Consider the following 27,240-nt stretch of genomic DNA (forward strand, 5'->3'; position numbering starts at 1 on the left):
TTATGTTTTTCCAGAGAAAATGATGTAGCTGGTATTGATGTCAACATGGGCTGTCCAAAAGAGTATTCTACAAAGGTAAATGATTTCTTTACATTCCTTATAAGTATATCTGTGCAGATTAAAGAGACTAACTATACATGACAGCTAAGTATAGTACCAGTATGGGCCAGCTGGATCCTGTGCTGGATGAGGAAAATGCTCAAAGGGATGTTATTAGGCTAGGTATGATGGTACATACTTGTAATCTGAATTTGCAAAGGCAAAGGCTGGAGGATGATTATTTGGAGGCTAGCCTAAGCTACACCTTGAACTTGAACTTCTGAGTCAACAGTCTTTACTCTCAAGTGCTGGGATTACAGATATTGCTACCAAATCCAGTTTTATGAGGTATAGGGATTTAACCCAGGTCTTCATGTGTGCTAAGCAAGAATTCTACCAACTGAGCTACATCTCCAGCTCTTTCACTTTATTTTTAATGAATTCAGACTTTTGCAGATCCTATGGGTCAGCAAGCTGCCTCACTGGGTAAAACTGCTTACCACACAGGCCTGATGATGTGAATTCAATCTCTGAATTCTACTGTGGAAGGAGATAATCAACTCCTAAAAGTTGTCCTCTGACCTCCACACATGTGCTGTGGCATGCACGTACCCCGTCCTCACACACCATACATACATACATGAACAGTAAATCATATTAAATTGATAGCGATCCTCCCTCTAGGGCTAGAGAGATGGCTTGACAGTTAAGAGAGCCTGCTGATCTCCAGGACCTGGCTTCAGTTCTCAGCACACAAGTGAAGCAGCTCATGACCACTTGTAACTCCAGCTCTAGGAGACTTGATTTCTTCTGGGCTCTGAGGGCATGCCCACACATGTGGCATATATACACACAGTTACGTACATATTAAAAAAATTCCGCCAGGTGGTGGCGGTGCATGCCTTTAATCCCAGCACTCAGGAGGCAGAGCCAGGCAGATCTCTGTGAGTTCGAGGCCAGCCTGGTCTACAGATCGAGATCCAGGACAGACACCAAAACTACACAGAGAAACCCTGTCTCGAAAAACAAAAAAAATCCCTTCTCTATTCCCCACCCGTGATTTATTAAAATAACTCACAGCAGCTAGATAATGTGGTTTACAACTGTAATCTTAGCACTCAGGCTGAGGCAGGAGGATCAATGAGTTCAAAGCCAGAAGTTATATAACATGATTCTGTGTCAATAAAACAAAACACAAAGTAATTCATAATATTGTCCAATACTTCAGAAATACAGATAGATATGAAAAAAAGCAGGAAAATTATTGGTAAATAAGTCTATCGTCAAGAAACAACCATTTGGCAGGAGTGATGGCTCACTAGATAAGGGTGCTTGTCACCAAGCTTTATGACCTGAGTTCAAACCCCAGGATGCACATGGAAGGGGAGAACTGACCCCTGAAAGTTGTCCTCTGATCTGCTGTACACATGTATACACACACACAAACACACAAAATAAATAAATGCTAAAAAGTTTTAAAAGAGAGAGAGAGAACCATTGCTGTCATTGTTGGACTTTAAGTTGCTCTGTGAGTTGGTGGGTTCCATTTGCTGGACTTCTTTGGTTTTGTTTGACACAGGATATATCTGTGAAATACAAGCTAGCTTTGAACTCACCACTGTGTAACTGAGGCTGGCCTCAAACTCTTGATCCTCCTGACTCAGCCCCCTGAGTATGTGTGTCATTATGCTCAGGTGGACTCCTTATTTTAAGGATACAGTAGATGGTGCGTTCAGTTTGTTATGACTCTGAGGTCTCTATGGGGATGTGAAGTCCTAAAAAATAAAATTTTAGTGCCATTTCTAGATTGATACATGGTTTTACAAAAAATGGTCAGAGTGATAGTTTTTCAGATTCATCACATTCTGGTTCCTGATGGGATCTGTGTTGTTCAGACAAGGCTGCCTTCCTCTGTGGTTAGGAAAATGCCAGTTTCCAGTGGTCCTTGGCTACCTTGTTGCTACACTATGTTGCCTTACCCGGGTTGGTACCGTTGTCCTTCAGTCGTAAGACCTTCTGTGTGCTTCTCCTTAGGGAGGGATGGGAGCTGCTCTGTTGTCAGACCCTGACAAGATTGAGAAGGTAAGTGACAGTAGGGTCCTCAAACATTCTGTGATTTCAATTTCCTAAAATGTCTCTCCTGTTCCAGATTTACTGAAGTCCACCTAGACTCTCTATTTGGGTCCCAGAGGGGAAAATTTTAATTTATTTATTTTTATGCGTTATGGGTGTTTTGTCTGCACTATATATGTAGTGCCTGAAAAGATGATTGGACCCCTTGGAGATGGAGTTAACAGATGGGATCCTCTGCAATAACGTGATGCACTCTTTTTTTCCCCTTTTTTCTTTCTTTCTTTTTTTTTGGAGCTGAGGATTGAACCCAGGGCCTTGCGCTTGCTAGGCAAGCGCTCTACCACTGAGCTAAATCCCCAACCCTCTTTTTTTTTTTTTTAAATTATTTATTCCATGTGCATTGGTGTTTTGCCTGCATGTATGTCTGTGTGAAGGTGTTGGATCTACTGGTACTGGAGTTACTGACAGTTGTGAGCTGCATGTGGGTGCTGGGAATTGAACCTGGATCTTCTGGAAGAGCAGCCAGTGCTCTTAACCTCTGAGCTATCTCTCCAGCTCACATGATGCACTCTTAACTGCTGAGAAATCTCTCCAGCCCTGGCCTGAAAAATTTTAAAAAGTAAATTTGATATGCAGCTAGATTTAGGAACCCTCAGTCTGCCTTCAGTGCACTTGAGTTCTGTCACTGAGAGCCAGAGGGCCTGAGAACTCAGGTGTGGCCTCCTCTCTCTTACCACTTTGTCTTCCAGGATTATCTGAGAGCAGAGGGCAAATCACTGTGGGTAAGGGCATGCTCAAAAGTCTGTGTGTGTAGATGGGCAGGCCTCTCCTAGGGGGCTGGATGAGAGTGACAGGATGTCCCTGCATATGGGCCATATAGATAGAGTGTACCACAGGCCACTTCCCATCCCCTGCTTCCTACTCCTTTTTTGAGATGGGATCTTGATGTATAATTTTGGCTGGCCTGGTACTCTATATAGCCTAGACTGGCCTTGAACTCTGAGCAATCCTCCTGCCTCAGCCTCTTGAGTGCCCTTTGAGAGCAAACCAGGTCAGGGTTATATGAGGCAAGCTAAAGTTAATCTCTCTTTGTTTTCCATTCTTTGGAGAGTCTACAAATGGGCTTAATGAGGACCAGGAGATAGGTTGGTATTTGATACCTAGTGCTGTGGGCTGCCTGGGCATGTGTGGGTAGCAACTTTGCCCTACTTTTCTTTCTTAATTTACCAGCTCTCACCTTACTGCTCTACTGGCTTTTTTGTCCTTTTATCCTCCATTCCCACTTCCCTGCCTGGGTTTTGAGCTTCATAGTGCTTTCTACAGACTTAACCAGTGAGAGCTGCCATGGTGTGTGCTGGTCGTCACACCTCACTCCTATATATTCATCATGCCAAGGGACCTCTGGGATGTATAGGAGTCCCTGTATGCTAGGTATCTTCTCATTTTTCCATTGTTCAGCCTCAGTTAATGTCCCTGTAGTCTATTATACGATGCATCTTTGTTTATAAAGTAGTTTCCTTTCAACGTCCATTACAGTATTTCATTTGTCTTTTTTTTTTTTTTTTTTGTCAGTTTTCGAGACAGGGTTTCTCTGTAGCTTTTGGAGGCTGTCCTGGAAGTCGCTTTGTAGCCCAGGCTGGCCTGGAACTCACAGAGATCCACCTGCCTCTGCCTCCTGAGTGCTGGGATTACAGGCGTGCGCCACCACCGCCCGGCTCATCTGTTCTTTAAAGTCTCTTGAAGTAGACATGGCAGACATTTGCGCTTTCTCTGTCTCTGTCTGAGACAGTGTCTCCTTGTGTTGTCCATGCTAGTCTCAGAGCCCTGGGCTCAGACAGTTCTCCAGTGTTGGCTCTATGTATTAGTTACTTTTCTGTTGTTACAGTAAAGTACCACACCAACTTCAAGAAGGAAGGGCTGGCTGGGCAGTGGGCGTCCACGCCTTTAATTCTGGCACTTGGGAGGCAGAGGCAAGGGAATCTCTGAGTTCAAGAGTAGCCTGGACTTCATAGTGAGTTCCAAGACATCCAGAGCTTCATAGGGAAATCTTGTCTCAAGAGTTTAATAGGATTATACTTCCAGAGGGGTAAGAGTCCATCATGGCAGCAACTGGGCAGGAGCTGGAAGCTGAGATCACGTCTTTGACCCCAAACTTTAATCGGAGAGAGTAAACTGGAAGTGGTTCGAGGCTTTTAACTCTCAAGGCCTGCTTCCCGAGGATGAACTTTGTACTTCCTGCATCAAGGCTGCTCCTCTCCAGAACCTCTGCAAACAGCACCCCCAGCTGAGGACCAAGTGTCCCATGCCTGTAGGGACGTTCTCATGTAAACCACCACACACCACCAGACCAATTTCTATCTCTTTGATAAATATATATATATATATAAAACTAAAACCCCAAACTAAATAGACAAGGTGAAAAAAACTAAAAATGAAATTCAGACAAACAAAACAGAATATTTAATTGAAACTGAATTGGATGTGTGATACACATATACTTGAAATCCCAGCAGTCGGGAGGAGGATACAGGAGCAGCAAGAGTTCAAAGCCAGACCTTGTCTCAACAGACCAAAAACAAAGCACAGAGAAAAGTGAACTGCTTAAGATCCTGTTGCAGATACGTGGCAGACAGAACCGACTCTGGAGCTATAGTTCTGTGACTTAGTCCTAAGCACCGCACTAGAGCCCTGCTCAGTGGCTCCTCGTGCTAAAGGTGGTTGTGGTAGTTCTCAAGCCTCTAGCCACAGTTCAGTAAGCACCTGAACTTTAGAGCCTGCCGTCAGCCACCCCTGTGCATAACAGAGTGCATAACTGTGGATCTCAAAGTGGTTTCCACACTCGAGTAGGAGATGCCTCGAAGGAGCTTATGAGTCCCGTGTGCACACAGGTGTTCTCACTGTCCTCCATCCTCCTGTCTTCTTAGGCCACTGATGTTTGGGTCTGTCCCCGACCCACCTTAATGAGGCACTTGTGTCAGGAGGCGGCAGTGATGCATTCTGTCGCAGAAGCTTAGTTCATTCTGCTGCAGTTACGTGGGCCAGCTTGGACTAGTCAATGGGGTTTCCCTCATGAAAGGGAGGTTGCAGCTTCCACAGTGAAGTTAGATGTGACCTAGGCATATGGGGCAGGAGTCAGTTCAGACCCACAGTGTGCTGGCAAGCTGTATACTGGCTGAGAACTTTGCAGGTACTTTGAAAATTTTCTCAAAAGATGCTCATATGGGGTTAGGAAAAAACTTTGGAAATTGTAGTGATGGTGGCTGTGCCACATTGTGAATGTAACTGAGTTAGTTAAAGAAAAGATATATTTTAAAAAAGTGCTTAAGCCAGGTGTAGTGGCACATGCCTTTAATCTCAGCAACTGGGGAGTGGGGCACAGATAGGTAGATCCCTGAGTTTGAGACCAGTCTAGTCTACAGACCAAGTTCCAAGATAGCTAGGATTACACAAAGAAACCTTGTCCTAAAAAACCAAAACAAAACTAAAAAAGAAAGGTAGCAGACACTTATGGTCTCAGTCAGTACTCAAGAGGCCGAAGGATTGTGAATTTGAGGGAATCCTGCTTGATGTAAGGGATTCCAGGCCAGTTTGGGATATATAGTGAAACCCATCTCTAAAACCAAGAAGTTGGGCAGAGAACTTACAATAGCAAACTTCTTTTTCCTTCTTTTTCTTCCCCCTGCTTCCTTTTCTCCCTCCCTCCCTCTTTCTTTCTTCTTCTTCTTCTTCTTTTTTTTTTTTTTTTTGAGAGAGGATCTCATACATGTCAGCCTGTCCATGGGTGAAAGTGCTATTCCCTTACTCAGAAATGGATTTTTGTTTCTGGTTCTTTCCCTTCTCTGGCAGGGACATGAAGCATGATTTAGTTTCACGGATTTCATGCTACCTAACCTGGCGATAAGACAGCCTCAGGGGGCTGAAGAGATGGCTCAGCGGTTCACTGGCTGCTCTTCCAGAGGACCTGGGTTCAATTCCCAGCACCCACATGGCAGCTCACAACTGTCTGTAACTCCAAGATCTGACACCCTCACACAGACATTCATGCAGGCAAAACACCAATGCAAATAAAATAAAATATTAAAAAAAAAAAAGATAGCCTCAGGAAGCTGGGCAGTACTGGCGCATGCCTTTAATCCCAGCACTCAGGAGGCAGAGGCAGCAGATCCTGTGAGTTCGAGGCCAGCCTGGTCTACAGAGTGAGTTCCAGGACAGCCAGAGCTGTTACACAGAGACACTCAACTACAAAAAAAGGGGGTGCAGGAGGTACCCATTTCTTCCTAGTGTGATCCTACAAGTGGCTAGGTCTTTCCCTTGCCCAATTTCCTTCCTGATCTTTAATGTGCATGTGAACAGAAATTCTAAAGTACTTAGAATGAACCAAAAGGAAGTTCTCTGATACTGAATACTGTATCAGACCAGATGTTCTTTTGTCCTCACGTTTCAAAGGGTTCAAAGTAAGCTCTTGCAAGGAAACCTCCTGGAGATGCTTGTTGATTTGTGGTTTCTGAGAAGGGTTTCACATAGTCTGGGTGGCCTTCTCCTTATGTAGTCAAGAATGACCTTGACCGCTTGCTCCTCCTGCCTCTACCTCCCAAGCACTCCACCATGCCCCAGCTAGAGTGAGCCTGGCAGTTCCCTTCCTTAAAGTGCAAATGTCCCTTACTGCTCGCCAGGGTGACTGGGAAATCAGGTCTAGTGTGCTGTCGAGTTGAGGCAGCACCTGGAGAGGGTTCCTTCCTTCCTACTGGTCTTGCTGGTGAAGTGTCTGCCTTTCTACAGGGTTTCTTGGCCTGATGTCTTAAGAGCCTTCCTCTGGTCTTAGATAAGGCCTGTTTTACTGTAACCGGCTCTCTGCTGCCCCCTGTCTAGAATCAAGATGAATGCAAGTACTCAGGCCTGTCTGATAGTTACTGCCTAGGCGGCACCTCTCTTGGTTAGAAGTCCTGTTTTTGGAAGGGTGCTGGGAGGTCACCTTCCTTCCCTGTGTCTGGCCTGAAAGTTTTGATGTAGAAAGAAGATAGCAATGCCACAGACATTCATTGTTATTTATATCTCTCTTGATCTCTGATTTCCATGTTGCTACCTCCTTGACTACTCTACTGTGTGACTTACTGATCTTTCTTTGCAATCTTTTCCAATTGTATAAGAAGCAGTTAAAATACATTGAATGTGTAGTATTTTCCCTTTCTGGTTTATATATTTGTATATCTGACTTCTCAAAAGAGAAGGATTCATGAGGACAGAGCCTAGGTCCTTAAAGATCTTCTTGTTCTCATTCTATAGTTCTGGGATAGCATTTGGAATATTCCTTTTACCCAGAAAAGAAACTGTCAGTCACTGAGGGGTGGTGATGCACACCTTTAATCTCAGCACTCAGAATCAGAGGCAGGTGGATCTCAGAGTTTGAGGCCAGCCTGGTCTATAGAGACAGCCAGGACTCTACAGAGAAACCCTGTCTTGGAAAACAAAGAAGAGGAGGAGGAGGAGGAGGAGGAGGAGGAGGAGGAGGAGAAAGCTCTCAGTCATGTGTTTATACCCAGGACTAAGCCTCAGGATTATATTGAGGTGTTGGGCAATGACTTTGAAAGCACAGATTTCTATTTGTTTATTTTATATCCTGCCATAGTTTCTCCTCCATCCTCTCTTCCCAGCCCTTTCCCACAACTCCCCATCCACATCTCCTCCGTTTCTGTTCAGGAAAGGGCAGGTCTCCCCTTGATGTCAACAAAGCATGGCATATCAAGTTGCAAGAAGATTAAGCACCTCCCCATGTATTAAGGCTGGGCAAGGTGAGCCAGTATGAGGAGTAGGGTCCCAAAAGCCAGTGAAAGAGTCAGAGACAGCCTCTGCTCCCACTGTTAGGACTCCCACAAGAGGACCAAGCTACACAAGTCTAACATATATGCAGAGTGCCTAGGTCAGTCCCATGAAGATTTATTTATTTATTATGTATACAGTGTTCTGCCTGCATACATGCAGAAAGAACACCAGAAGAGGGTGCCAGATCTCATTATAGATGGTTGTTAGCCACCATGTGGTTGCTGGGAATTGAACTCAGGACCTCTGGAAGAGCAGCCAGTGCTCTTAACCTCTGAGCTATCTCTCCAGCCCTCCTTCAGTGTATTTAACATGTGTGTATATTTTTACCTTTATGTACCAGGCAGGGACTTGCTAGTGTTGGGCTTTTAGCATAGACTAGAGCAGCCCCCTTGCTCCATGGCATTTACATGTAAATACATTCAACAGATAAATGTAAGTAGTCATGCACGCACCAGCTGTCTGTCTACTGGCAACCATGGGTCCTGGAGGTGTGTTTACTAGTGTAAGCAGTGTGTGGTTTGTTCCAGAAGAGGCAGATGTGCCTGTCCACTCCTCTTTGCAGATCCTCAGCACTCTTGTTAAAGGAACACGCAGACCTGTGACCTGTAAAATCCGAATCCTGCCATCGGTAAGGATATGTTATTTGAAGGTGATTCTCTTGGATAATGTTAGATCTTAGGAGTCAGCAGCTCCTTCCTTGAGTCTTAATGACCACCTTGTGCTGTAATCTTTCTTACCCAGCTAGAAGATACCCTGAACCTTGTGAAGCGAATAGAGAGGACTGGCATTTCAGCCATTGCAGTTCATGGGAGGTGAGTGTTTGCCTTCTTAGTGATTGGCAGGGAGATTCCTCAACAGACCCCACGTGACAAACACTTCTCTGTGTATTTAGCTTACCTTTGCCTAGCTCTCAGATATAGCCTGTGAATCCAGAGAACATTGAAACTCTCATGGGCTTGCATTTATTCATTCATTGATTACCTCTGACGTAGACACAACTTCAAGCATTAGGAACACAAGAGGGGCCCGGCAGTGATGGTGCACGCTTTTAATCCCAGCATTCGGGAGACAGAGGCACAGGTGGATCTCTGTGAGTTCAAGGCCAGCCTGGTCTACAGAGCGAGATCCAGGACAGCCAGGGCTGTTACACAGAGAAACCCTGTCTAGAAAACCAAAAAAAAAAAAAAAGAAGAAGAAAAGAAACATAGGAGGAAGGTGCAGAGTGGAGGAGTGGAGGTACAGAGTGGAGGAGTAGAGTGGAGGTGTGGAGTGGAGGTGTGCAGTGGAGTGGAGGTGTGGAGGTGTGCTGTGGAGGTGTGGAGTGGAGGTATGCAGTGGAGTGGAGGTGTGCTGTGGAGGTGTGGAGTGGAGGTGTGGAGTGGAGGTGTGCAGTGGAGTGGAGGTGTGGAGTGGAGGTGTGGAGGTGCGGAGGTGTGGAGTGGAGGTGTGGAGGTGTGGAGGTGTGCAGTGGAGGTGTGGAGGTGTGCAGTGGAGGTGTGGAGGTGTGCAGTGGAGGTGTGGAGGTGTGCAGTGGAGGTGTGGAGGTGTGGAGGTGTGGAGTGGAGGTGTGGAGGTGCGGAGGTGTGGAGTGGAGGAGTGGAGGAGTGGAGGAGTGGAGGAGTGGAGGAGTGGAGGAGTGGAGGAGTGGAGGAGTGGAGGAGTGGAGGAGTGGAGGAGTGGAGGTGTGGAGGAGTGGAAGTGGTGCAGTTTGTTTAAAATTGTGTTCATAGCCAGAAAGTGGTGGAATTGGAATTTTGAATTTTACATTTTCTTCCTTTCCCTCCCTCCCTCCTTCCTTTCTCACCCTACCTCTTTCTTTCCTTGTGCTGGGCATTAAATCCAGGGTCTTGTATATGCTAGGTGAGTGCTTTGCCACTGAGGTATATCCCCAGTCCATTTCCCTTATCGTTTGGCTTGATTGTTGTTATAAAGTCTCCTAGAGCCCAGACTGGTTTTAGACTTGACTCACAGCTGAGGCTGGCCTTGAACCCCTGATCCTCATGCCTCCATCTCCTAAGTATGGGATTATAGGTATTCACCACTATAATCAATCAATCAATCAATCAATCAATCTCTCTCTCTCTCTCTCTCTCTCCCCTCCCTCTCTCTCTCTTGCCCCCCCCTCATGCTCTCTCTCTCTCTCTCACCCTCTCTCTCTCTTGCTCTCTCTCTTTTTCTTTCTCTCTCTCTCTCTCTGAGACAGAGGTTCACTATACAACCTAGGTTGGCCTGAACTTTCCATCCTCTGTTTTAGCTCCCAAGGCTGGGATTACAGATATGAGCCACCACAGCCACTGAATCTTTTTCCTTTCCACTTCATTGAGCACTGGCTTCTCCCTTGAAGGACCCCACACAGATGGCTGTTCATTTGAAGGCACTGGCTTTCTTGCCTGCCTTTGCTGGACTGCTGGCCGTCCCAATGTCTGCTAAACAGTTCTTGTGTCTATAGCTCATGCACTCTCTATTGGGAGCCTTTTTTTTTCTTTTTAAAAGATTTATTTTATTTTTAGTTATGTATGTGGGTGGTATCTGTGTGTCTCAGTGCAGATGTTTGCAGAGTCCAGATAAAAGCGTTGGATCCCCTGGAGCTAGAGTTCCAGGAGGTTGTGAGCTGCTTGATGTGGGTGCTGGGGACTGAACTTGTGTCCTTCATAAGAGTAGTATGCACTGTTAACTGCTGGGCCATCTTCACACACATGCACACACACACGCACGCACGCACGCACGCACGCACACACGCACGCATGCACGCACGCACGCACATAAATAGGGAGAGGGGCATTCTCGCTGTTGCTCTGACTGGGCTAAGCTGACCTTGAATTCTTGTCTCAGTTTTCCAAGTGCTGGGATAGGCACAAGCACTAGGGCCTGCTAAGCCAAAGTGTTTCTGAAGACTGCTCTCTGTCTCCCTGTCAAACTTGCTCCCTGTGCCTAGCATGTCTTTTTGTATGTAATCCTGATAAATAGACTTTGGCTGACATCCTTTTTGTAGGGGAACTCAGGGGCTGGTTATCCCTGGTACTAAATTTTGGGGTATACCCTGAACAACGACACCTAGAGTAGTGAAGTGGAGCTGTGTGGGTTGAGCTAGGGGGGTTTGGAAGTGACACATGCATATGAATACATACACTGATTTCCTTGCTGAGGCAGTGGGCTCTAGACTCAATAGCCTGATTTGAAATCCCAGCTCTGCCGTTTGCTACCTCTGTATCTTTAGGGAAATCATTTAACCTCTCTAATTATCACATACCTCATTTGTCAATCAGTACAATTTCTGCTTCATAGTTACTTTGAAGCTTTTATGGGATTGTGACTACATTGCCTTGCAAACAATATTAAGAAAACTTACTTTTCCCAGAAGTTGGAGGCAATTAGAAGACAGATTTGGGAGAGTTTAAGCAAGAACTTCCTGACCATCAGAAATTCAGCAAATACAGCTATTTAGTATGGTATAAAATTGGCTGCTGGGGATGTAAGCAATCAGAGGTGGAAGCTGGCTTGGCATATATTCTTCTGAGAAATCAGAATATAGCAAGGAGCTACGTTCAAGCAGGAACTGGTTAGTCACCTCTCCTGCTTGTCTCCACACAAAGCTTGGGCCAGGCATGGCTGTAGCATACCTAAGATTTGCTAACTCATGCACTAGAACTCTTTTTGCTGTTGACCTTGGTAGGAAGGAGCCCTGGGTTGTGTCCTGCTTCCCCAGTGGCTTCTCCTGACGGTCATGGTCTGTGGTCTGCCCTGGTGGCCCCTGGAACAGGGCCTACCCCATGTCAGGTGCTTCTCCCAAAGATCAGCTGTGCAACGTGGCCTCAGCACCGGCAGCTGTGTGGGAGTGGCCAGTCTGAACAGTGACAGCTGTTCCAGGTCCCTAGGGAAGGGCAAGGCTGGGACTGTAGGGACAGCATTTTTGTGACACTGTCTCTTATTTCTGGCAGAGGCAAGGGGAAGCCAGGGAAAAGCAGAGTGACCTTGGGAACCAGGCCACCCACATTGGTCCTCTGTGGCTGTGCCCCATCTTCAGACCCCTGAGAACTGGCCTTGACCTTCTCATCTCTTGCCCCTTAGGACAGAGTTCTTCCCCTAAGTCAGGGAGGCCATCCCCAGCAACCTGTCCTAGATAACCACATAGCTGTCTGATCTGCTTGAGGTTCAGTAGGAAGGACAGTAGGATTTTAGGAATGTTATGGCTTTTGGCTCTCAGCCCCCAGGCCCCATCTCTTTTCTTCATCTTTAAGGAATCGGGAGGAACGGCCTCAGCACCCTGTCAGCTGTGAAGTTATAAGAGCCATCGCTGAAACCCTCTCCATTCCTGTCATAGCCAAGTAAGCCTCCACTCTTCCTCGTGAACTTTGTGCTCCACCTCATTCAGAGAAGACACACTGATACAGGGTTGGGGATTTAGCTCAGTGGTAGAGCACTTGAAAGCACAAGGCCCTGGGTTCGATCCTCAGCTGGGGTTGGGGGACGACGACACTGATACAAGCCGCATACATCTTTAATCCCAGCACTATGGAGTCAGGCAAATGGAGCTCTGTGAGTTCAAAGTCAGCCTGGTCTATGTAGGAGTTCTAGGACAGATAGGAGAGACCCTGTATCAAAACAAACAAAAAACTCCAAACAAAACCAAAACAAACACAGGGCTGGCAGATTTCCTTAGCAGTTAAGGTTGTCTGAAGCCAAGCCTGACCATCTGAATTCATCCCTGAGAGCACTGAAACTTGCAACTTGACCCCTGACCTCCACTTGGGTCATGTCAGATATCTTCCCCATACCCACCCAACCAAATAAATATAAAAAAGAAATACTTAAAAAACTAACCATATGGGGGCTGGACAGATGGCTCAGAGGTTAAGAGCATTGACTGTTCTTCCAGAGGTCCTGAGTTCAATTCCCAGCACCACATAGTGGCTCACAACCATCTATGAAGAGACCTGATGCCCTCTTCTGGCCTGCAAGCATACAAGCAGACAGAACATTGTATATGTAATAAATAAAATAAATCTTTAAAAAAAAAAAACCAAACTAGCCATATGTGCTCACAGGGGCTCGCAGAGACTGAACCAACAGCCAGGCTCCCTGAACGAGACTGACCTAGGCACTCTGCATGTATGTTACAGTTGTGTAGCTTGGTCCTCTTGTGGGACTCCTCACAGCAGGAACAGGGACTCTCTCTGACTCTTTTACTGGCTTTTGGAACCCTACTTCTCATACTGGGTTGCCTGGCCTAGCCTCAATATGTGGGGAGGTGCTTAGTCTTCCTGTGACTTGATATGCCATGTTTTATTGATACTCATAGGAAATCTGCCCTTTCCTGGATGGAGATGGAAGAAGAGGAGATGGGGGGTGGGAGGGGGATGAGGGAGAGGAACGGGAGGGGAGGATGTGGGAGAGGCTGTGGCTGGGATGTACAAACAAATATATGAATAAAAAAGCAAAAGAAAAAAACGGACCATAAAGGAAAAGGGGGAAATGGAGCAAGAGTAGAAAGTTAGGAGTGAGGCTGACACTGGTGTTCGGACCTAGAGCTCAGAGCATTCTGATGGCGGGCTAGGCTGTGGGTAGGCATAAGAATGTGTTCAGTGAAAAGGCTGCAGAATCAGACCCAGGGCAAGATGATGCCACACCGAGAGTTAGGTATGCAAGGTCAGGGCCAGTGTGAGGAGTCCCAAGCTAGGTGAGCACTCCCTGGCCTTCGGATTTCTTCTACCTGCTTTGTGTTCCTTGAGTCACGTTTCTAAGAGTCATGTAGAAAGAGGAGGATTATGACCAAACTGAGTCTCCTCATTTCCCACCGAGATCCTCAGTGAGTGTGCCCTTCCCTCAGTCTAGGCTTTTGACCTAGTCCTTAGAAGGTCTCTTGGAGTTTTTCCTGTGGTCGCAATTCCACAGGGTTTCTTTTTCTTTTTCTTTTTTGTCTTTGCTTTTTGACTTTATGTTTTAGACAGGTCTTACTGTGTTGCCCTAAGCTGGTCTAGGACTGACTACGTAGCCCAGGCTTACCTTGAAGACAGGATTCTTCTGCCTTAACCTCCTGGATGCTGTGATTACAGGTGTATATCACTGTACCAGCTAATAACTCAGATATTATCTGCCTTTGGCCAATGTTTTGGGTAGTAGAGAGGAAAAGTCAAATTTCTAAAATACCTCTTCAGTGACAGACATGGATGGTTCAGGCTATTTTATGAATTACTTTATGTTTTTCACTTACCAGTGGGGTATGCTTTATAATCACTTTGTTAAAGTTCTGATAGTTGAAGGGACTTGGCTAAAGCCATACTAATAATGAATGGCAGATCTGGAAATCACCTTTTTCTGGAAATACTGGTGGGTTCCATTATGGGACTCTTCCTATGCCCCTGGTGCTTTTTAGTGGAGGATCTCATGACCACATCCAGCAACATTTGGACATAGAGGACTTTCGACAAGCTACAGCTGCCTCTTCAGTGATGGTGGCTCGAGCAGCCATGTGGAACCCTTCTATCTTCCTCAAGGATGGCCTTCGTCCCCTGGAGGAAGTCATGCAGAAGTACATCAGATATGTAAGTCTTTGCACGTTTTCTTTCTTTTATGTTTTAGTTTTGACGTAGAGTCTCATAGCCCAGACTGACCTCTAATCCCTTATTCTCCTGCCTCTACTTCCTACGTGTTGGGATTACAGGCATGTGCCACCACAGGCTTGAGAATAGCCTTTTCTAAACCAGTTTCTTCTCACTATAAGTGTAGTAGTTGTGTTAAAGGATTTTTTTTTTTTTTTTTTTTTTAATGAATTCACTGGGTACAGCCCCCGGGACAGTGGGGTTCTATACTGGGCTGCACACGTACATGTTGGGTATAGACAATAAGTTGTCCTCAAAGTTCTTCCATGAGTTGGATCTGAGCAGAAGTTCCAGCCCTCTCACAGGGCAGTTTTCCACCTCCCTTTTCAGTCTCAAGTCTCACTAACACCTTCCCTCTGCTGTCCTCAAGCTGCGGCATTCGGGTGCTTTTCATGACTGTCAAGCTGGGATGGTAGGATGTGTCCAGTTCCTGGCAGTTTCTGTCCTAGAGCCTCCTTTTCGTGGTTCTGTAACCCCTATCCTCTTGGTTCTGGGTGTCCTGGTGCATAGACTGGCGACTGTCAGCAATTCAGCAGTCTAAGTCAGCTACAGACAAAGGGCCTGCTCAGCCTAGGTCAGCTGTCCAGATCTGGCCACCTGGCAAGCGTGTGGCAGAGAAGACATGTTCACCAGTGCTGAGCCTGCTTACTAGGTGAAAGGTGATGCTATCAGTCTTGCTCAGCCATCATTTGGCAGCGTCAAGAGGGTGTGTTGTCCTAGAGAAAGAGTAGCCTCCAGCATCAACATGGATGCTTCTAGTCTGATCAGGTACTTTCTGGGCCAGACAAGCCCCTGGCTGGAACTTACTCATTTATTCCATACCTTCTCCTGAGCATGCCATGGCACCTTCCTAGGCACTAAAGACAGGCCTACAAGAGATTCTACGAGTGTAGGGGGTGAGCGCTTGGAGGGGGTTCTGGAGGCCTGTCTATAAAGCTTTTACTTCTGGCTGCTCTCCTGCCCTGCACCTAGCTGGGTGAATAGCCATCTTGCTTCTCTGGGCCTCATTTCTCAGGCTATAGAGTAAGTTAACAGCTATACTTATCTGTGTATAGATATACAAATTGGTAAGTCATGTGTATGAACATGCTTAGTAGATGGGGTTGTGCCCCACCCATGTAGGGGAGTTGGAGAGAGGTTAGTCTAGATACAGTTGATCCTGGTTGTAAGGAATAAAAATCTTACCTCTGTCCTAGGGCTAGATTTGCCTTGCCAAAATTCGGTGTGTTCCTTTTCTCTGCCCCAGAAGATGCTCAGCATTAGACTCCCTGTGGTAGCCTGTGCTGACTGAAACATGGGTTGATTCTTTATACTTTTATCCCTCAGTCAGGCTGTCTAGGTGGGTATGCTGTTGAACATGAGCCTTAGTTTTATGTTCCAACTTTGTGTGACAGCAGGAGGAACAGATGGCAGGGCTGAAGTAATTCTGATGGGGTCTCAGAGGCTTGGCTGTAAGCACACTTCTCGAGTCCTCTTAGAGCCCTTTCCTTCCCATCGGCAGCTCAGATCGCAGGCTTTCCTGGTAACAGGTGGGCTCATGCTGGTTCTCCCCTCAGGCGGTGCAGTATGACAACCACTACACCAATACCAAATATTGCTTGTGCCAGATGCTTCGGGAACAGCTGGAGTCGCCCCAGGGAAGGTTGCTGCATGCTGCCCAGTCTTCCCAGGAAATTTGGTAAGAGTACAGTGGTCTACCCATCTTTTCTTGCAGACTTAACCCAGACTTGACCTTGATCCCTAAGCTTATTTGCTTATTTTGCTGGAGGACCAGGGTCACAACTTCCGAATGTGTATGTATAGGGGTGGTAGTATAGTTTTGCTTTATAGAAGCGGGGGGGGGGGGGGTACTTTCACAGCTTTGAAACCTTCCATTCTTCATCTGATCTTAGCAGCAGTTTGGTAACTAGGGTACTGTTAGAATGGAGGAATGCAGAAGATGGGCCTGGGAATTCCCGAGGAAGAAGCTTTTCTGTTAACGGGCCTTTTGCCGACCAGGCTAACAAAACCAAGTGGTCAAGAGAGACGAGGCTTTAGAATGGAGCTCTTGACATACGCCTGTACCCATTATCCTGGTCAGCGAGGCTGCCTCTGGGTCCTTCGGATCCAGTACAGCTTTAGATCAGGTACTAACACCTGGCGGTTCTTGGCAACCTAGCCCTGTCCCAGCTCTTTTGGCTTCTTCTCTACTGTTGCCATAACTCACATTTAGGTCCTCTGTCTTAAAGGTCTTTTCTCCTCATGTTGGCTGTCTGTACCTTCTTTCCTCTAAGGCTTTCTGAATCATGCTTGCCTTCAGGGACCCACGTGCATGGGTTTTTTTCTAGAAGGGAAAGCTCTTCCAGAAGCTTTTTTCCATCCTTGGCTTGTGCTGCTGGTTCCGCCCCATTCATACAGGCCAAGCAGCTGAACATAGTGTATTTGAATTTTAGAACTGAATGTAACTCTGGAGCTCTGAGTAGTTCAGACTAGGTCCATGGTAGCTATGGGCAATGAGGAATCAATCAGTCCTCAGGCCTTTGTCTTTTGCACTCATGGGCCCTCATGAGGATGATCCATCCCATCAGTGTAGGTCAGCTCTGCCATGCCTGGCTGGTTGGATACATCCATCTGTGTTGTCATCCTTGGGAGAGGGCTGTGAATCATAGGGAATAACCTCTGGATCCTTTCTCCCCAGCTCAACCTCTCTCCAGTGTTCACACTCAAACATTCAAATTTATTCTCCACTCTAGGCAGATGCTAGGGTGTGTAGGAAGCACCTTCTGATGCTCAGACCCTGTGTGGTACAGGAGTTTCTTTGTGGTTGGGTAATGGGCTCCTTGGATGCTGTTCCACTAGGGTTTCTATTCAGTTCTACCTCTTTTTCCATAGTGAGGCCTTTGGCCTTGGTGCCTTCTATGAGGAGACCATTCGGGAGCTAGATGCCCGGCGAGCTGACCTTTTGGCTAAGACTCCAGAGGCAGTTGAAGAGCCAGCAGAAGACACTTCTGGCATCATTAAGATGGCTATCAGGTTTGACCGGTAGGTTTCCAGTATATTCCAGGGCCAGTTGCCTGGTGGTTTTAGTGGCTGTTATACGTGAATAATGTCAAGCTTAGGAACTACAGATCTTCTTAGTGTGGATACTTCCCAGTCTCCAGCTTCCCAAGAAGGTGCTTTTTTTTAAGCCACAGAAAGCTGCACATAGAGCTTAATTGGCTATTCTTTGTTTGTTTGTTTTGTTGTTGTTTTGTTTTGTTTTGTTGTTTTTTTTCGAGACAGGGTTTCTCTGTGTAGCTTTGCGCCTTTCCTGGAACTCACTCTGTAGCCCAGGCTGGCCTCAAACTCACAGAGATCTGCCTGACTCTGCCTCCCGAGTGCTGGGATTAAAGGCGTGTGCCACCACCACCCGGCAGAAGGTGCTTTTTGTGACTGTTTTTTGTTTTGTTTTTGAGACAAGGTCTCTCTACATAGCTCTGGCTGTCCTGGAACTCATTATGTAGCCCAGGCTGGCCTTGGACTCAAAGAGATCTACTTGCCTCTAACTCTAGAGGTCTGAGATTCAAGGCATGTGCCACCTCAAGACCTGTTACTGTATTTTTTTTTCCCCAAGATAGGATTTCTCTGTGTAGCTTTTGCTGTAATGAAACTCACTATGTAGGCCAAGCTAGCCTGAAACTCCCAGAGATCTGCTTGCCTCTGCCTCCCAAGTATTGGGATTTTATGTGTGTACCACTGCGCCCAGATTTTTGTTCGTGTATTATTGGTGGGGGCATAATTTTCTCAGACAGACAGACTTGAACTTGACTTTTTTCCTGACCCACTCATTCCCTTTCACAACTTGAGACAGCAAGATAGGTCAACAGTTCCTCAGTGTGTGCCTTTTCCCTGAAGCTCCTCAGTGGTTGTAGGAACCTTGACTCTACCTGACTCTGTACTCCTGCTGACAGCACTGCTGCTCACCAGGCCGCTGGTGCCCTCTCTAGGCAGAAGTAGCCTTAGTCTGATTCTTGCCTCACATTTTAACCCGGCTTTGAATGGTGCTCTCATTCTTGTCCCTGCCATCTGGGTCTGAGCCTTCTCTAGTTTCCATACCCAGACCAAGAGCCAGTCTCATCTGGCAAGGCTTGAGGTGGGGTTAAGAGGACAGCCGCTGGGAGTCGTATGCCAGAGGGGTTCCCAGTGGAAGAAGGAGCATGTCCCTTTCACCCCGGCGTGGGCTGACTCTGAGGCCAGAGTTTATTGTGTCTGTAGCAGAGCCGAGAACCCTGACTCTCGGCAGATGGGCTCACAGTGGGCACTGAGCTAGAGCTCTCAGACCTCTGTATGGCCTCCTCCATTCCTACCTCCACCATTCCCTCGAAGCTTATCTTGAAAGGCAAAGTGAACCTTCTTTCCTGGCTTTTTCTGAGGCTGTTTCCAGGCCGCAGCTCAGAGAACTGGGAGTTCTCACATATGCACTCCTTATTATTCTAAGCACGTAGAAGCCCATCTCCCCTTTAGAATAAAACCTCGCCTGCAACTGCTGGCAGAACAGGGAGGGAGTGTGTGCCACAGCCCCGGGGCAGCTAGCTGATATCTCAGTTTCTCCAGTTCACCTATCAGCGGCTGATTGGTGCCTCTTGCTAAGGGATAGAGTAGATATGGTGAATGGGCCTTAACTGTTTCTCCTCCTTTTCCTAGGAGAGCATACCCACCCCAAATTACCCCCAAGATGTGCCTGCTGGAATGGTGTCGGAGAGAGAAGTTGCCACAGCCCGTGTATGAAACAGTGAGTTTTTCGGTCTGTTGCCTGACCGGCGTCCAACCACATGCTTCCTGCACTGGTTCCGTCACTCCAGTACACTCACAGCTTAAATGCTCAGCTCTAGGCTGCTTTGTTAGCACCTGAACTTGATTCTCATAGATGTGCATAAGTTGCTAGTAGTAGGCATAATTACTGATAGCTTCTTACCTCCGACCTTTGGCTATTGTCCAATTCTGGCAGATATATCCTTGGATTGGGCTTCAGCCAGTAGGGCACAGAATTATGCCCACACATAGGGCCCCTGGGGTGGAAACCTTGAGATAGTCTTGCTTCACTTCCTTTGGTCCCTGTGGCTGCTCTGTCTTTCTCGTACTGGCCTTCTGGCCTCCAGGCTTACACTTTCTGGGCCTTGTGTCCTCTCTACCAGAGTGACATTTAGAAAACAAATTGAACCTCTGTCTCTTGTTCAGGTTTCCAGCTCCCCAGAACACAAGACCCCAAATACCTTGCTGTTTTATCTCTTCCACTCAGCTTTCTACTCCAGCCACATCCCCTGAGCCCTTGGCCAGATGTACCTGCTTTGCCCCCACCCTTGTCCCTTCTCAGTCTGTTGCCATCTGGTGAACTCCTTTCTACTGGGAACTGGCCCACATAGAAGTCAGCAGGCAGAGGTCCCTAGTCAGATAAGTGTTCTAATGGTCCTTTGTTTAGTTCAATGATAGAGCTCTGACACACTTGATATCATTGTCAATTTGCATAACTGCCTCCCCCTCACCCCCAAAGATGCAGCAGGTACTTTCACATGGGTGGAGCATGTGATCAGGCAGCCTTCATTTGACTTAAGTTAGAAGTACTTCCCTCTCATTTGAGTGTCCTTCCTATGATGCGGCAGGTTCCTTTGCTCTCTCCCCGCAGATTCAACGGCCTTTAGATCGCACGTTCTGCTCTGTTGTCACTGTTGCAGAACAAAAGTACCAGTCCACCTTGTGGTAAGTTTCTCATCAGATGGCAGGAGAGAGTCCACTTTTGGTCTGGGGGAGCTGGGTGTATAGTTTGTGAGGGCAACAGTTTTATCGGAATCTCTTCAAAGGATGAAACTCAGGATTTTGAGGCTGTAGACCTGCTGTTTACTTGCTTTATGAATCTTTGCTTCATTTACCCAGGGACAAGTCTAAGAAACTAGCGGAGCAGACTGCAGCCATTGTCTGTCTGCGGAGCCAGGGCCTCCCTGAGGGTCGACTGGGTGAGGAGAGCCCATCCTTGAACAAGCGCAAGCGAGAGGCCCCTGACCAAGATCCTGGAGGCCCCAGAGTTCAGGAGCCGGCACTGCCTGGGGAGATATGCAAGAAGCCATTTGTAACCCTGGGAAGTAGTGAAGATAATCTCCTGGAAGGATGTTGACTCCTGTCCCTGCCTGGTCACCAGTGTGGGGAACTGATATGAAGGTGGTTATGGGTGCTGGAGCCTAAACCAGATGCCAGTGGACAGTTTGCTGGCCCTTGCCATCACAGAAGTTAGGGTTCTTGACCCAGGCCATCAGTCTGGAACAAGTGCCAAGGGGTGTCCAGTGGTAATACTATCCCTCTCATAGGTCTGAATGGTAAGCCAAGTTCCCAGTGACCTGAATGTTTTTTTGAAAACAGGGTTTTCAGGCCGCACCTCTAACTTGACATTGGTACCGTGCAATAAAGACAGACTGACTTTCACCCATGGCCAACTGTTTCAGCCTTGGACTACATCCTGGCATCATTATTACACTTCTACCCTCTGTGCAGAGCTGGAGAGTCCCAAGGCATGCCTCTTGAATGTAGGGGATGAGTGGACCTTTGGGGTCCCCTGGATTTTGGTGAAAGCAGGAAAGGACCAAGAAAACCATTTTAATGGTGGGAAACCTGAGGTGTTAATCATCATTTGACTTTCCTGATGAGAGGTTCTGTGTAATCTCAGGAAAAACAAGGGTAACTGATACCCCAGTAAAGGGCTAACCTAGTAAAGTTGCGGAGGTAAGGGCCCCAGAGTCTCCTTTATGCCTTACAACTAATTTGAGCTCTGACCTGATGAAGGAAGTGCCTGCTCAGGGCAGGGGACATTTGGGAGCTGCTGATGGCAGCCATTTGGCTTTTGTGAAATGCAGCATTCACAGATCACACTGTCACTTTCCCCACCCCAATCCCATTTGAGGTGGAAGGAAGTGGTAGGTTAATTTCCTCCTGGCAGTGAGAAGCAAACAAACAGCCACCACCACATTTATTGGGGCCTCCCCACTCCCCTACTGGGAGGGGTGGCCTGACCAAAGGTCCCTGCCCGCCCCACCCCTGCTTCCTCTGCTGTAAACAGGCTGTGTGACCTTCCTTTTGGCAGGCTATATGGGGGGAGGATTCCCCTCTAGACCAAACCTGTCTTTGCCCCAGGACCCCTAGGACAGCTTCATGGCCCTGTGTTAGCCTGTAGCCCCTGGTCCTGCCTGTCTCTGAATCAGAGATTTAGTTAGGTAGGCTTGCCTTTTCTCCACTGATACCCACACTTGCTCTTCTTTGCTAGATAAGGATACCGTACTCCCAGAGGCCTCTCGGAGCCCCTTGCATTTTGACCTTGGGTACCTCACTCGCTTGTAGTAGGAAGACCACGGCCCCGAGGACCACTTCCTCCAGGCATGCTAGAAGAGGACAAGCGTCACTCGCAGACTGAGTGGTCCTGGGCTTTGATGTCAAGCCTCTCCTCTCACTAGTGTGGTTTTCCTGGGGAAACCCCTTCCCTGGCAAGGTCAGATGGTCTCTGCTACAGGAAGCAGAGACCAGGGTAGAGTGCTGCTAAAATTCGGGCTGTAAGGCGGGCGGTGGTGGCGCACACCTTTTGTCCCAGCACTCTGGGGCAGAGCCAGGCGGATCTCTGTGAGTTCAAAGCCAGCCTGGGCTACAGAGCAAGATCCAGGAAAGGCGCAAAGCTACACAGAGAAACCCTGTCTCGAAAAAACAAAAAAAAAAAAAAAAAAAAAAAAAAGATTTGGGTTGCTTTGAGGGGGTAGGCGTGGGAGGAGCTCTGAGGACCCTGGGGAGAGGCTTAAAGCCAGCCGAGGAGGGGCTAGTTAGTATGTGTCCAATGATGGGGGATAGCTGGCAAAGACCCTGGCTGAATGTGTTGGTCCTCAACCTCAAGCCATTTCTTCATTGGCATTAGCATTCTAATGATGTCTACTTTGGACTCTGTGACCTGCCCAACCGAGATCTGGGACTGACTGAGAGGCCCAGTCCAGCCTGAAGCCATTGTCCTCTCCTAGTCTCTCCTTAGAATAATTCACTTGAGAGTTCCCGACCTCTTCCTAGACTAGTAGTGGTTCCAACCATTCATGTCCTTGGTTGAAGCACTCTCCTTAGCTTTTCACATGATGGGGGTCTTTTTGTTTTGTTTTGTAATAGTATCCTGTGCAGTCCAAGCTATTTATCCATTCATTTATTTATATGTGTTTGATATTTTTTTGTTTGTTTATTGTTTATTACTCTGTGTATGAGGATGCATCTGGATATCAAGGGTGACTTTGTGGAGTCAGTTGACTTTATGTGGTTTCCAGCGATCAAACTTGGGTCATCAGGCTTGTGTGGTGAGTGCCATCATATTAGCCCTTGTTCAGCTTTTTCTTTTTAGAATTTATTGTTACTTCCAGCTTTATGATGTTCTGGGGATTGAATCCAGAGGTTGGGGAATGCCAGGAAGCAATTTCATAACTGACTGTCTTAGTTAGGGTTTCTATTGCTCTGATGAAACACCATGACCAAAGAGCAAGTTGGGGAGGAAAGGGTTCATTAGGCTTACACTTCAGCATTGCTGTTCATCAGTGAAGGAAGTCAGGACAGGAACTCAAACAGGGCAGGAACCTGGAGGCAGGAGCTGATGCAGAGGCCATGGAGGGGTGCTGCTTACTGGCTTGCTTCCCATGGCTTGCTCAGCTCACCTTCTTATTAGGACCAGAAGCCCAGGGATGGCACCACCCACCACAGGCTGGTTCCTCCCCTGTTGATCACTAAATGAGAAAATGCCTTACAGCTGCATCTCATCAAGGCATTTCCTCAACTGAGGCTCCTTCCTTCTGATGGCTAGCTTGTGTCAAGTTGACACACAAAACCAGCCAGCACACTGACCTATATCCTCAGTGACAAATATTTTTTGTTCTTATTTTTCAATAGAGTTTTGTTATGTAGCCCTGGCTGGCCTGAAACTTGCTGTGTAGACCACACTGGCTTCCAGCTTGTGGGGAATCCTCCTTAGTCCAGTAGGAGAAGACAAAGTGATGGTCTGGGTTCTCATTACTATGTGCTGACTTTAGTAACTGATGTTTTGAAGTTGTGGTTGGCTGGTCTTAACCTGTCCACCCAAATTGAAAGCTGCTTGGAGGCAGTCCTTTTTCTCTATGGCCTGCATTGGCATAGAGGTAGAGAGCAGATCCAGCAAACTAAGGGTTTAGGGGGGGTGCGGGGGGAAGGGAGCAGAGGGGGGCCTTTATATGGCATAGAGAGGAAGAATGTCTAAACTTGAAGGTTCCTGGTTTTCCCTAGTATGAAACAAGGGTCGGGGCTGAACTAAGCTGTACCATCCCATGGCTCTGAGGCACTTCAACAGTAGAGTCCCACCCCAGGCCTATGGCAACAGATGAAAGAAAAAGGTTGCTTTTGATTCTCAGGACTGGGCCATGATTTACACAGAATGGAAAAAGGTCTGCAGAGACCCCCCAGAGTCTCTGTCTACCCTGAGATCCTATCTACTGTACTGTACTTCAGGCCCCCTGAGAGATCTGCAAATGGAGTAGATGATGATCAGGAGCTTTGGTGCGGGGGAGACACAAGACGAAGGGGATGGGGGGGGCACGTATCTCTCCCCGCCCCCGCTCCCCACAGTCCACTCTGCCTTTCTTACAAAGATAGTGAGTGACTCATTTCCTACAATTGGTTCTTATGTCTATTGAGCCGTTATCACTTTATGTTAGAGTTTTAGTTTACCCCAAACCAGAAGCCTTCCCTACAACATGACCCCTTTCTAGATATTCTCAGGTACTCAATGTCTGGGGAAAAAAAGATGTTGCTGAGCATTTAATAAATGGGTGGATTTTTCAAACCATCTGTAGCTTCTCTGTGGTCCTTTATGAAGTGTTGGAATTGACAGGCCAGAGTCTACATTTTGCCTCCCTAGCCAAGATTTTGATTTTTTTTTAAAGATTTATTCATTTTGACTTTATGTCCATGAGTGTTTTGCCTACTTTTATATATGTGTACTACAAGTGTGCCTTGTGCCTGTCGATCCAGAAGAGGACATCAGATCCCTTGGAAGTTACAGATAGGGCTGTGAGCCACTATGTCAGTGCTGGGAACAGAATCCAGGTTCTCTGGAAGAACAGCAAGTGCCCTTAGCCACTGTTTTATCTCTCTAGCTCCTCAGCCTAATGGGCTGAGCCCCTGGTTCAGGTGGTCATAACTGGAGGGAGGGTAGACTGGGTCCACTTTCTCAATCTAAATTATGAGCCTGTGTCTCCAGATGGGGCTGAAGTTGCTTTAAGTTTTATGGGAATGGGGAAGTAAGCTGACCAAATTTTGGGGACCTTATAGAATAGTGGGATAATGTGAATTGGTTGGTAAACCTGTCTCAGACAAAAGTTTGCAGAGCTGATGTAGCATTTGGTCCCCTAGTTTCATATTCAAGCTTTCTACGTTGGAGTCCCTGAAGCCAAGATAACTTATTGTGAAGTATTTTTCACCTACCTAATATGTTAACTCGGTCTGCATTTTTGTATTTGTTTATTTTGAGACAGGATCTCATGTACTCAAACTGTCCTCAAACTCACTAGGTAACACAGGATGACCTTGAGCTCCTGAGCCTTCACCTTGCAAGTGCTAGGATTACAGGCATGTGCCACTAAGCCTGGCTGCTTTCTGTTCTGCTGCTTTTAATGTCCTCAGTCAAGTGTTCCATATGGAATTGACTATGTTAGTCTCCTGCTTTAAACCCTTTGTGGTTCCCCACTGTCCTCAGGGTAAAGTCCAAGCATCACAGTGACCTACTGTACTCAGCCCACCCATCCAGAATTACCTTTGACTTCTGCCCACTGTCCCCTCTCTGGAACAAACTGCTCATCTTTTGTCTGGATCTCCAGTTCCTGCTAACCTGTGGAGGCCCTGTAGTTGGGTGTGTGTGGGTGTTGAATGTCCTCATATCTCCTATCATAGCTCTAATCTCTTTGCACAGTAATTATATATTTGCTATTCCTCTCTCCTAACCCTGAAGGAGACTATCTCTATATCTCCAGGTCCTGCATAAGTACTGGCGTAAACCCGAGCAGGAACGAACCAGTCTAAGATGGCTCACATGCTCACAGCATTCCTTGCTCTTCTGAACCTAGGCTTAGTTGGGCCTCACTAGTAGCCTAAAAATCACTGAGATACCAAGATCTTTGCAAGGAGCTTGTCTTTGCCTCATTCTCCCAGGGGCTTTTGTGAGTAGTAATGAGATGTGCTGTTGTATGAGTGTGGGGTGTGTCACTGGCTTCTCCCAACTCCCTCTCAATCATGCTCTAAGTAAACAAGACTCCAAGGTATGATATGATGTCTTGTACCGTTCCATGTCTCACTGGGAAGGCAGGCTCTTTGAGGTGGAGCCAGGATTGAAAACGGGTTCTTTTGACAATGTAGTCACTTCCTATATATGTAGTCACAATACCTCTCAGTTTCATGGTTGTGTAGGAGACGCAGAAGTCAAAAGGTGCCTGTTCCATCAGGGACCAGACCTGGCCCCTCTGATTTAGGTGAAGCCTAGAACGCACTGGGTCCTCAAGAGCGCAGCTATCCGCGCCACCGGCTAGTGGGGACAAAGGCACAGCCACTGAGGCGGGGTGGTGGCGTGAGTGCAGGAGGGCTCCCCACAGGGGTGGATGAGAATCAACTCCAGACCTGTCTCTCAAGGTTTCTTTCAGCTCCGCCCTAACATACCGAGAAGCTCGAACCAATCCCTGACCCTCTTGAGATTCCTCCATTGAAGTTGGTATGGAGGGATGCGAGAATGAGTGGTGTATAAGCAACCTTGAGGTGGTCTGATGCCTCCTCTCTAAACCCTGCCCTAAGGGGGAAATACTCGGTGGGGGCAAATACCAGGCTACCCATAACCCTAGCGCTCTGCTACCCCTTCCTCGACGTGAGTTCTGCCCAATGGGGAGAAGGGTGGTCTCCAATTGACCATGGTGGGGTCCCAATCTAACTAGACTATTGGCGCTATTGGCTCTGCACGCGTCTTGGCTTAGAGATTGCGGAAGGAAAAGACTTTAACTACAACTCCCGAGAGGGAGCAGGGCTCGACGCTCCTTGTTCACGTGACTTCCTCCTCGCAGAGGAGTCACGCGATAGGCTGGCGAGGAGGCGGGGCCCATGGCTGTCAGCGGAGCCAGAGGCCTATGGGCCGCCCCGTCGGATGGGAGCCCGGCGGGGGGCGGGGCGGGGTTGGGCGCGCTGCGGGGCGCGGGAGCGCGCCGGCGGCGGCGGCGGTGGCGGCAGTGGCGGCGACCGAGGGAGGGGGGGGGGGGAGCCTTGGCTGAGGCGACCGTGGCTATTCGGCACCCTCGACTGGCGTCGGTGGCGGCTCCTGGTGCGGCGGGGCTCTCGGCCAGCTTTCCGGGTCGGAACGGAACGCTTTGCTTCGCGGGCCCCGCCCGGAAAGTTTGCAGTGCACCCGCGACCTCCCGGCCGGCGCGGCCCAGCATGAAGCGGCGCTGAAGAGCCGCCGCGGCCGCCAGAGGAGGAGCCGCAGCACCCGGGGCCACGCCGATGACTACTGCAAACTGTGGCGCCCACGACGAGCTCGACTTCAAACTCGTCTTCGGCGAGGACGGGGCGCCGGCGCCGGCGTCCCAGGTCTCGCGGCCTGCAGGTGGGTGCCGGGCCAGCCTGGACTGGGGAGCGTGCCCTCCCCGCGCTCCCGCCAGCTCGCCTTTCCCCTGGTCCCCGCGGT

General features: G+C 47.9%; 2 protein-coding genes across 5 annotated transcripts in view; both read left to right on the forward strand.

The window, feature by feature from the left end:
• Dus2 (dihydrouridine synthase 2) overlaps positions 1–20,963 on the forward strand; it is a 38,801-nt gene extending 17,838 nt beyond the window's left edge. For all 3 annotated transcript variants that reach the window (XM_036188501.1, XM_036188502.1, XM_036188503.1), the window contains 11 exons: positions 15–75; positions 2,074–2,121; positions 8,495–8,560; positions 8,674–8,744; positions 12,171–12,257; positions 14,306–14,474; positions 16,088–16,209; positions 17,403–17,552; positions 19,194–19,281; positions 20,173–20,246; positions 20,421–20,963. In XM_036188501.1, the coding sequence (XP_036044394.1) occupies positions 15–75; positions 2,074–2,121; positions 8,495–8,560; positions 8,674–8,744; positions 12,171–12,257; positions 14,306–14,474; positions 16,088–16,209; positions 17,403–17,552; positions 19,194–19,281; positions 20,173–20,246; positions 20,421–20,658 (1,174 nt within the window). In that variant the 3' untranslated portion in view covers positions 20,659–20,963. The remainder of the gene's footprint in view (positions 1–14; positions 76–2,073; positions 2,122–8,494; positions 8,561–8,673; positions 8,745–12,170; positions 12,258–14,305; positions 14,475–16,087; positions 16,210–17,402; positions 17,553–19,193; positions 19,282–20,172; positions 20,247–20,420) is intronic.
• A 6,032-nt stretch (positions 20,964–26,995) lies between these two features.
• The window catches only part of Nfatc3 (nuclear factor of activated T cells 3), an 84,638-nt gene continuing 84,393 nt past the window's right edge, over positions 26,996–27,240 (forward strand). For both annotated transcript variants that reach the window (XM_036187802.1, XM_036187803.1), the window contains exon 1: positions 26,996–27,159. In XM_036187802.1, the coding sequence (XP_036043695.1) occupies positions 27,057–27,159 (103 nt within the window). In that variant the 5' untranslated portion in view covers positions 26,996–27,056. The remainder of the gene's footprint in view (positions 27,160–27,240) is intronic.

The sequence above is a fragment of the Onychomys torridus genome, chromosome 5 (assembly GCF_903995425.1).
Source record: "Onychomys torridus chromosome 5, mOncTor1.1, whole genome shotgun sequence".
Taxonomy (NCBI): domain Eukaryota; kingdom Metazoa; phylum Chordata; class Mammalia; order Rodentia; family Cricetidae; genus Onychomys; species Onychomys torridus.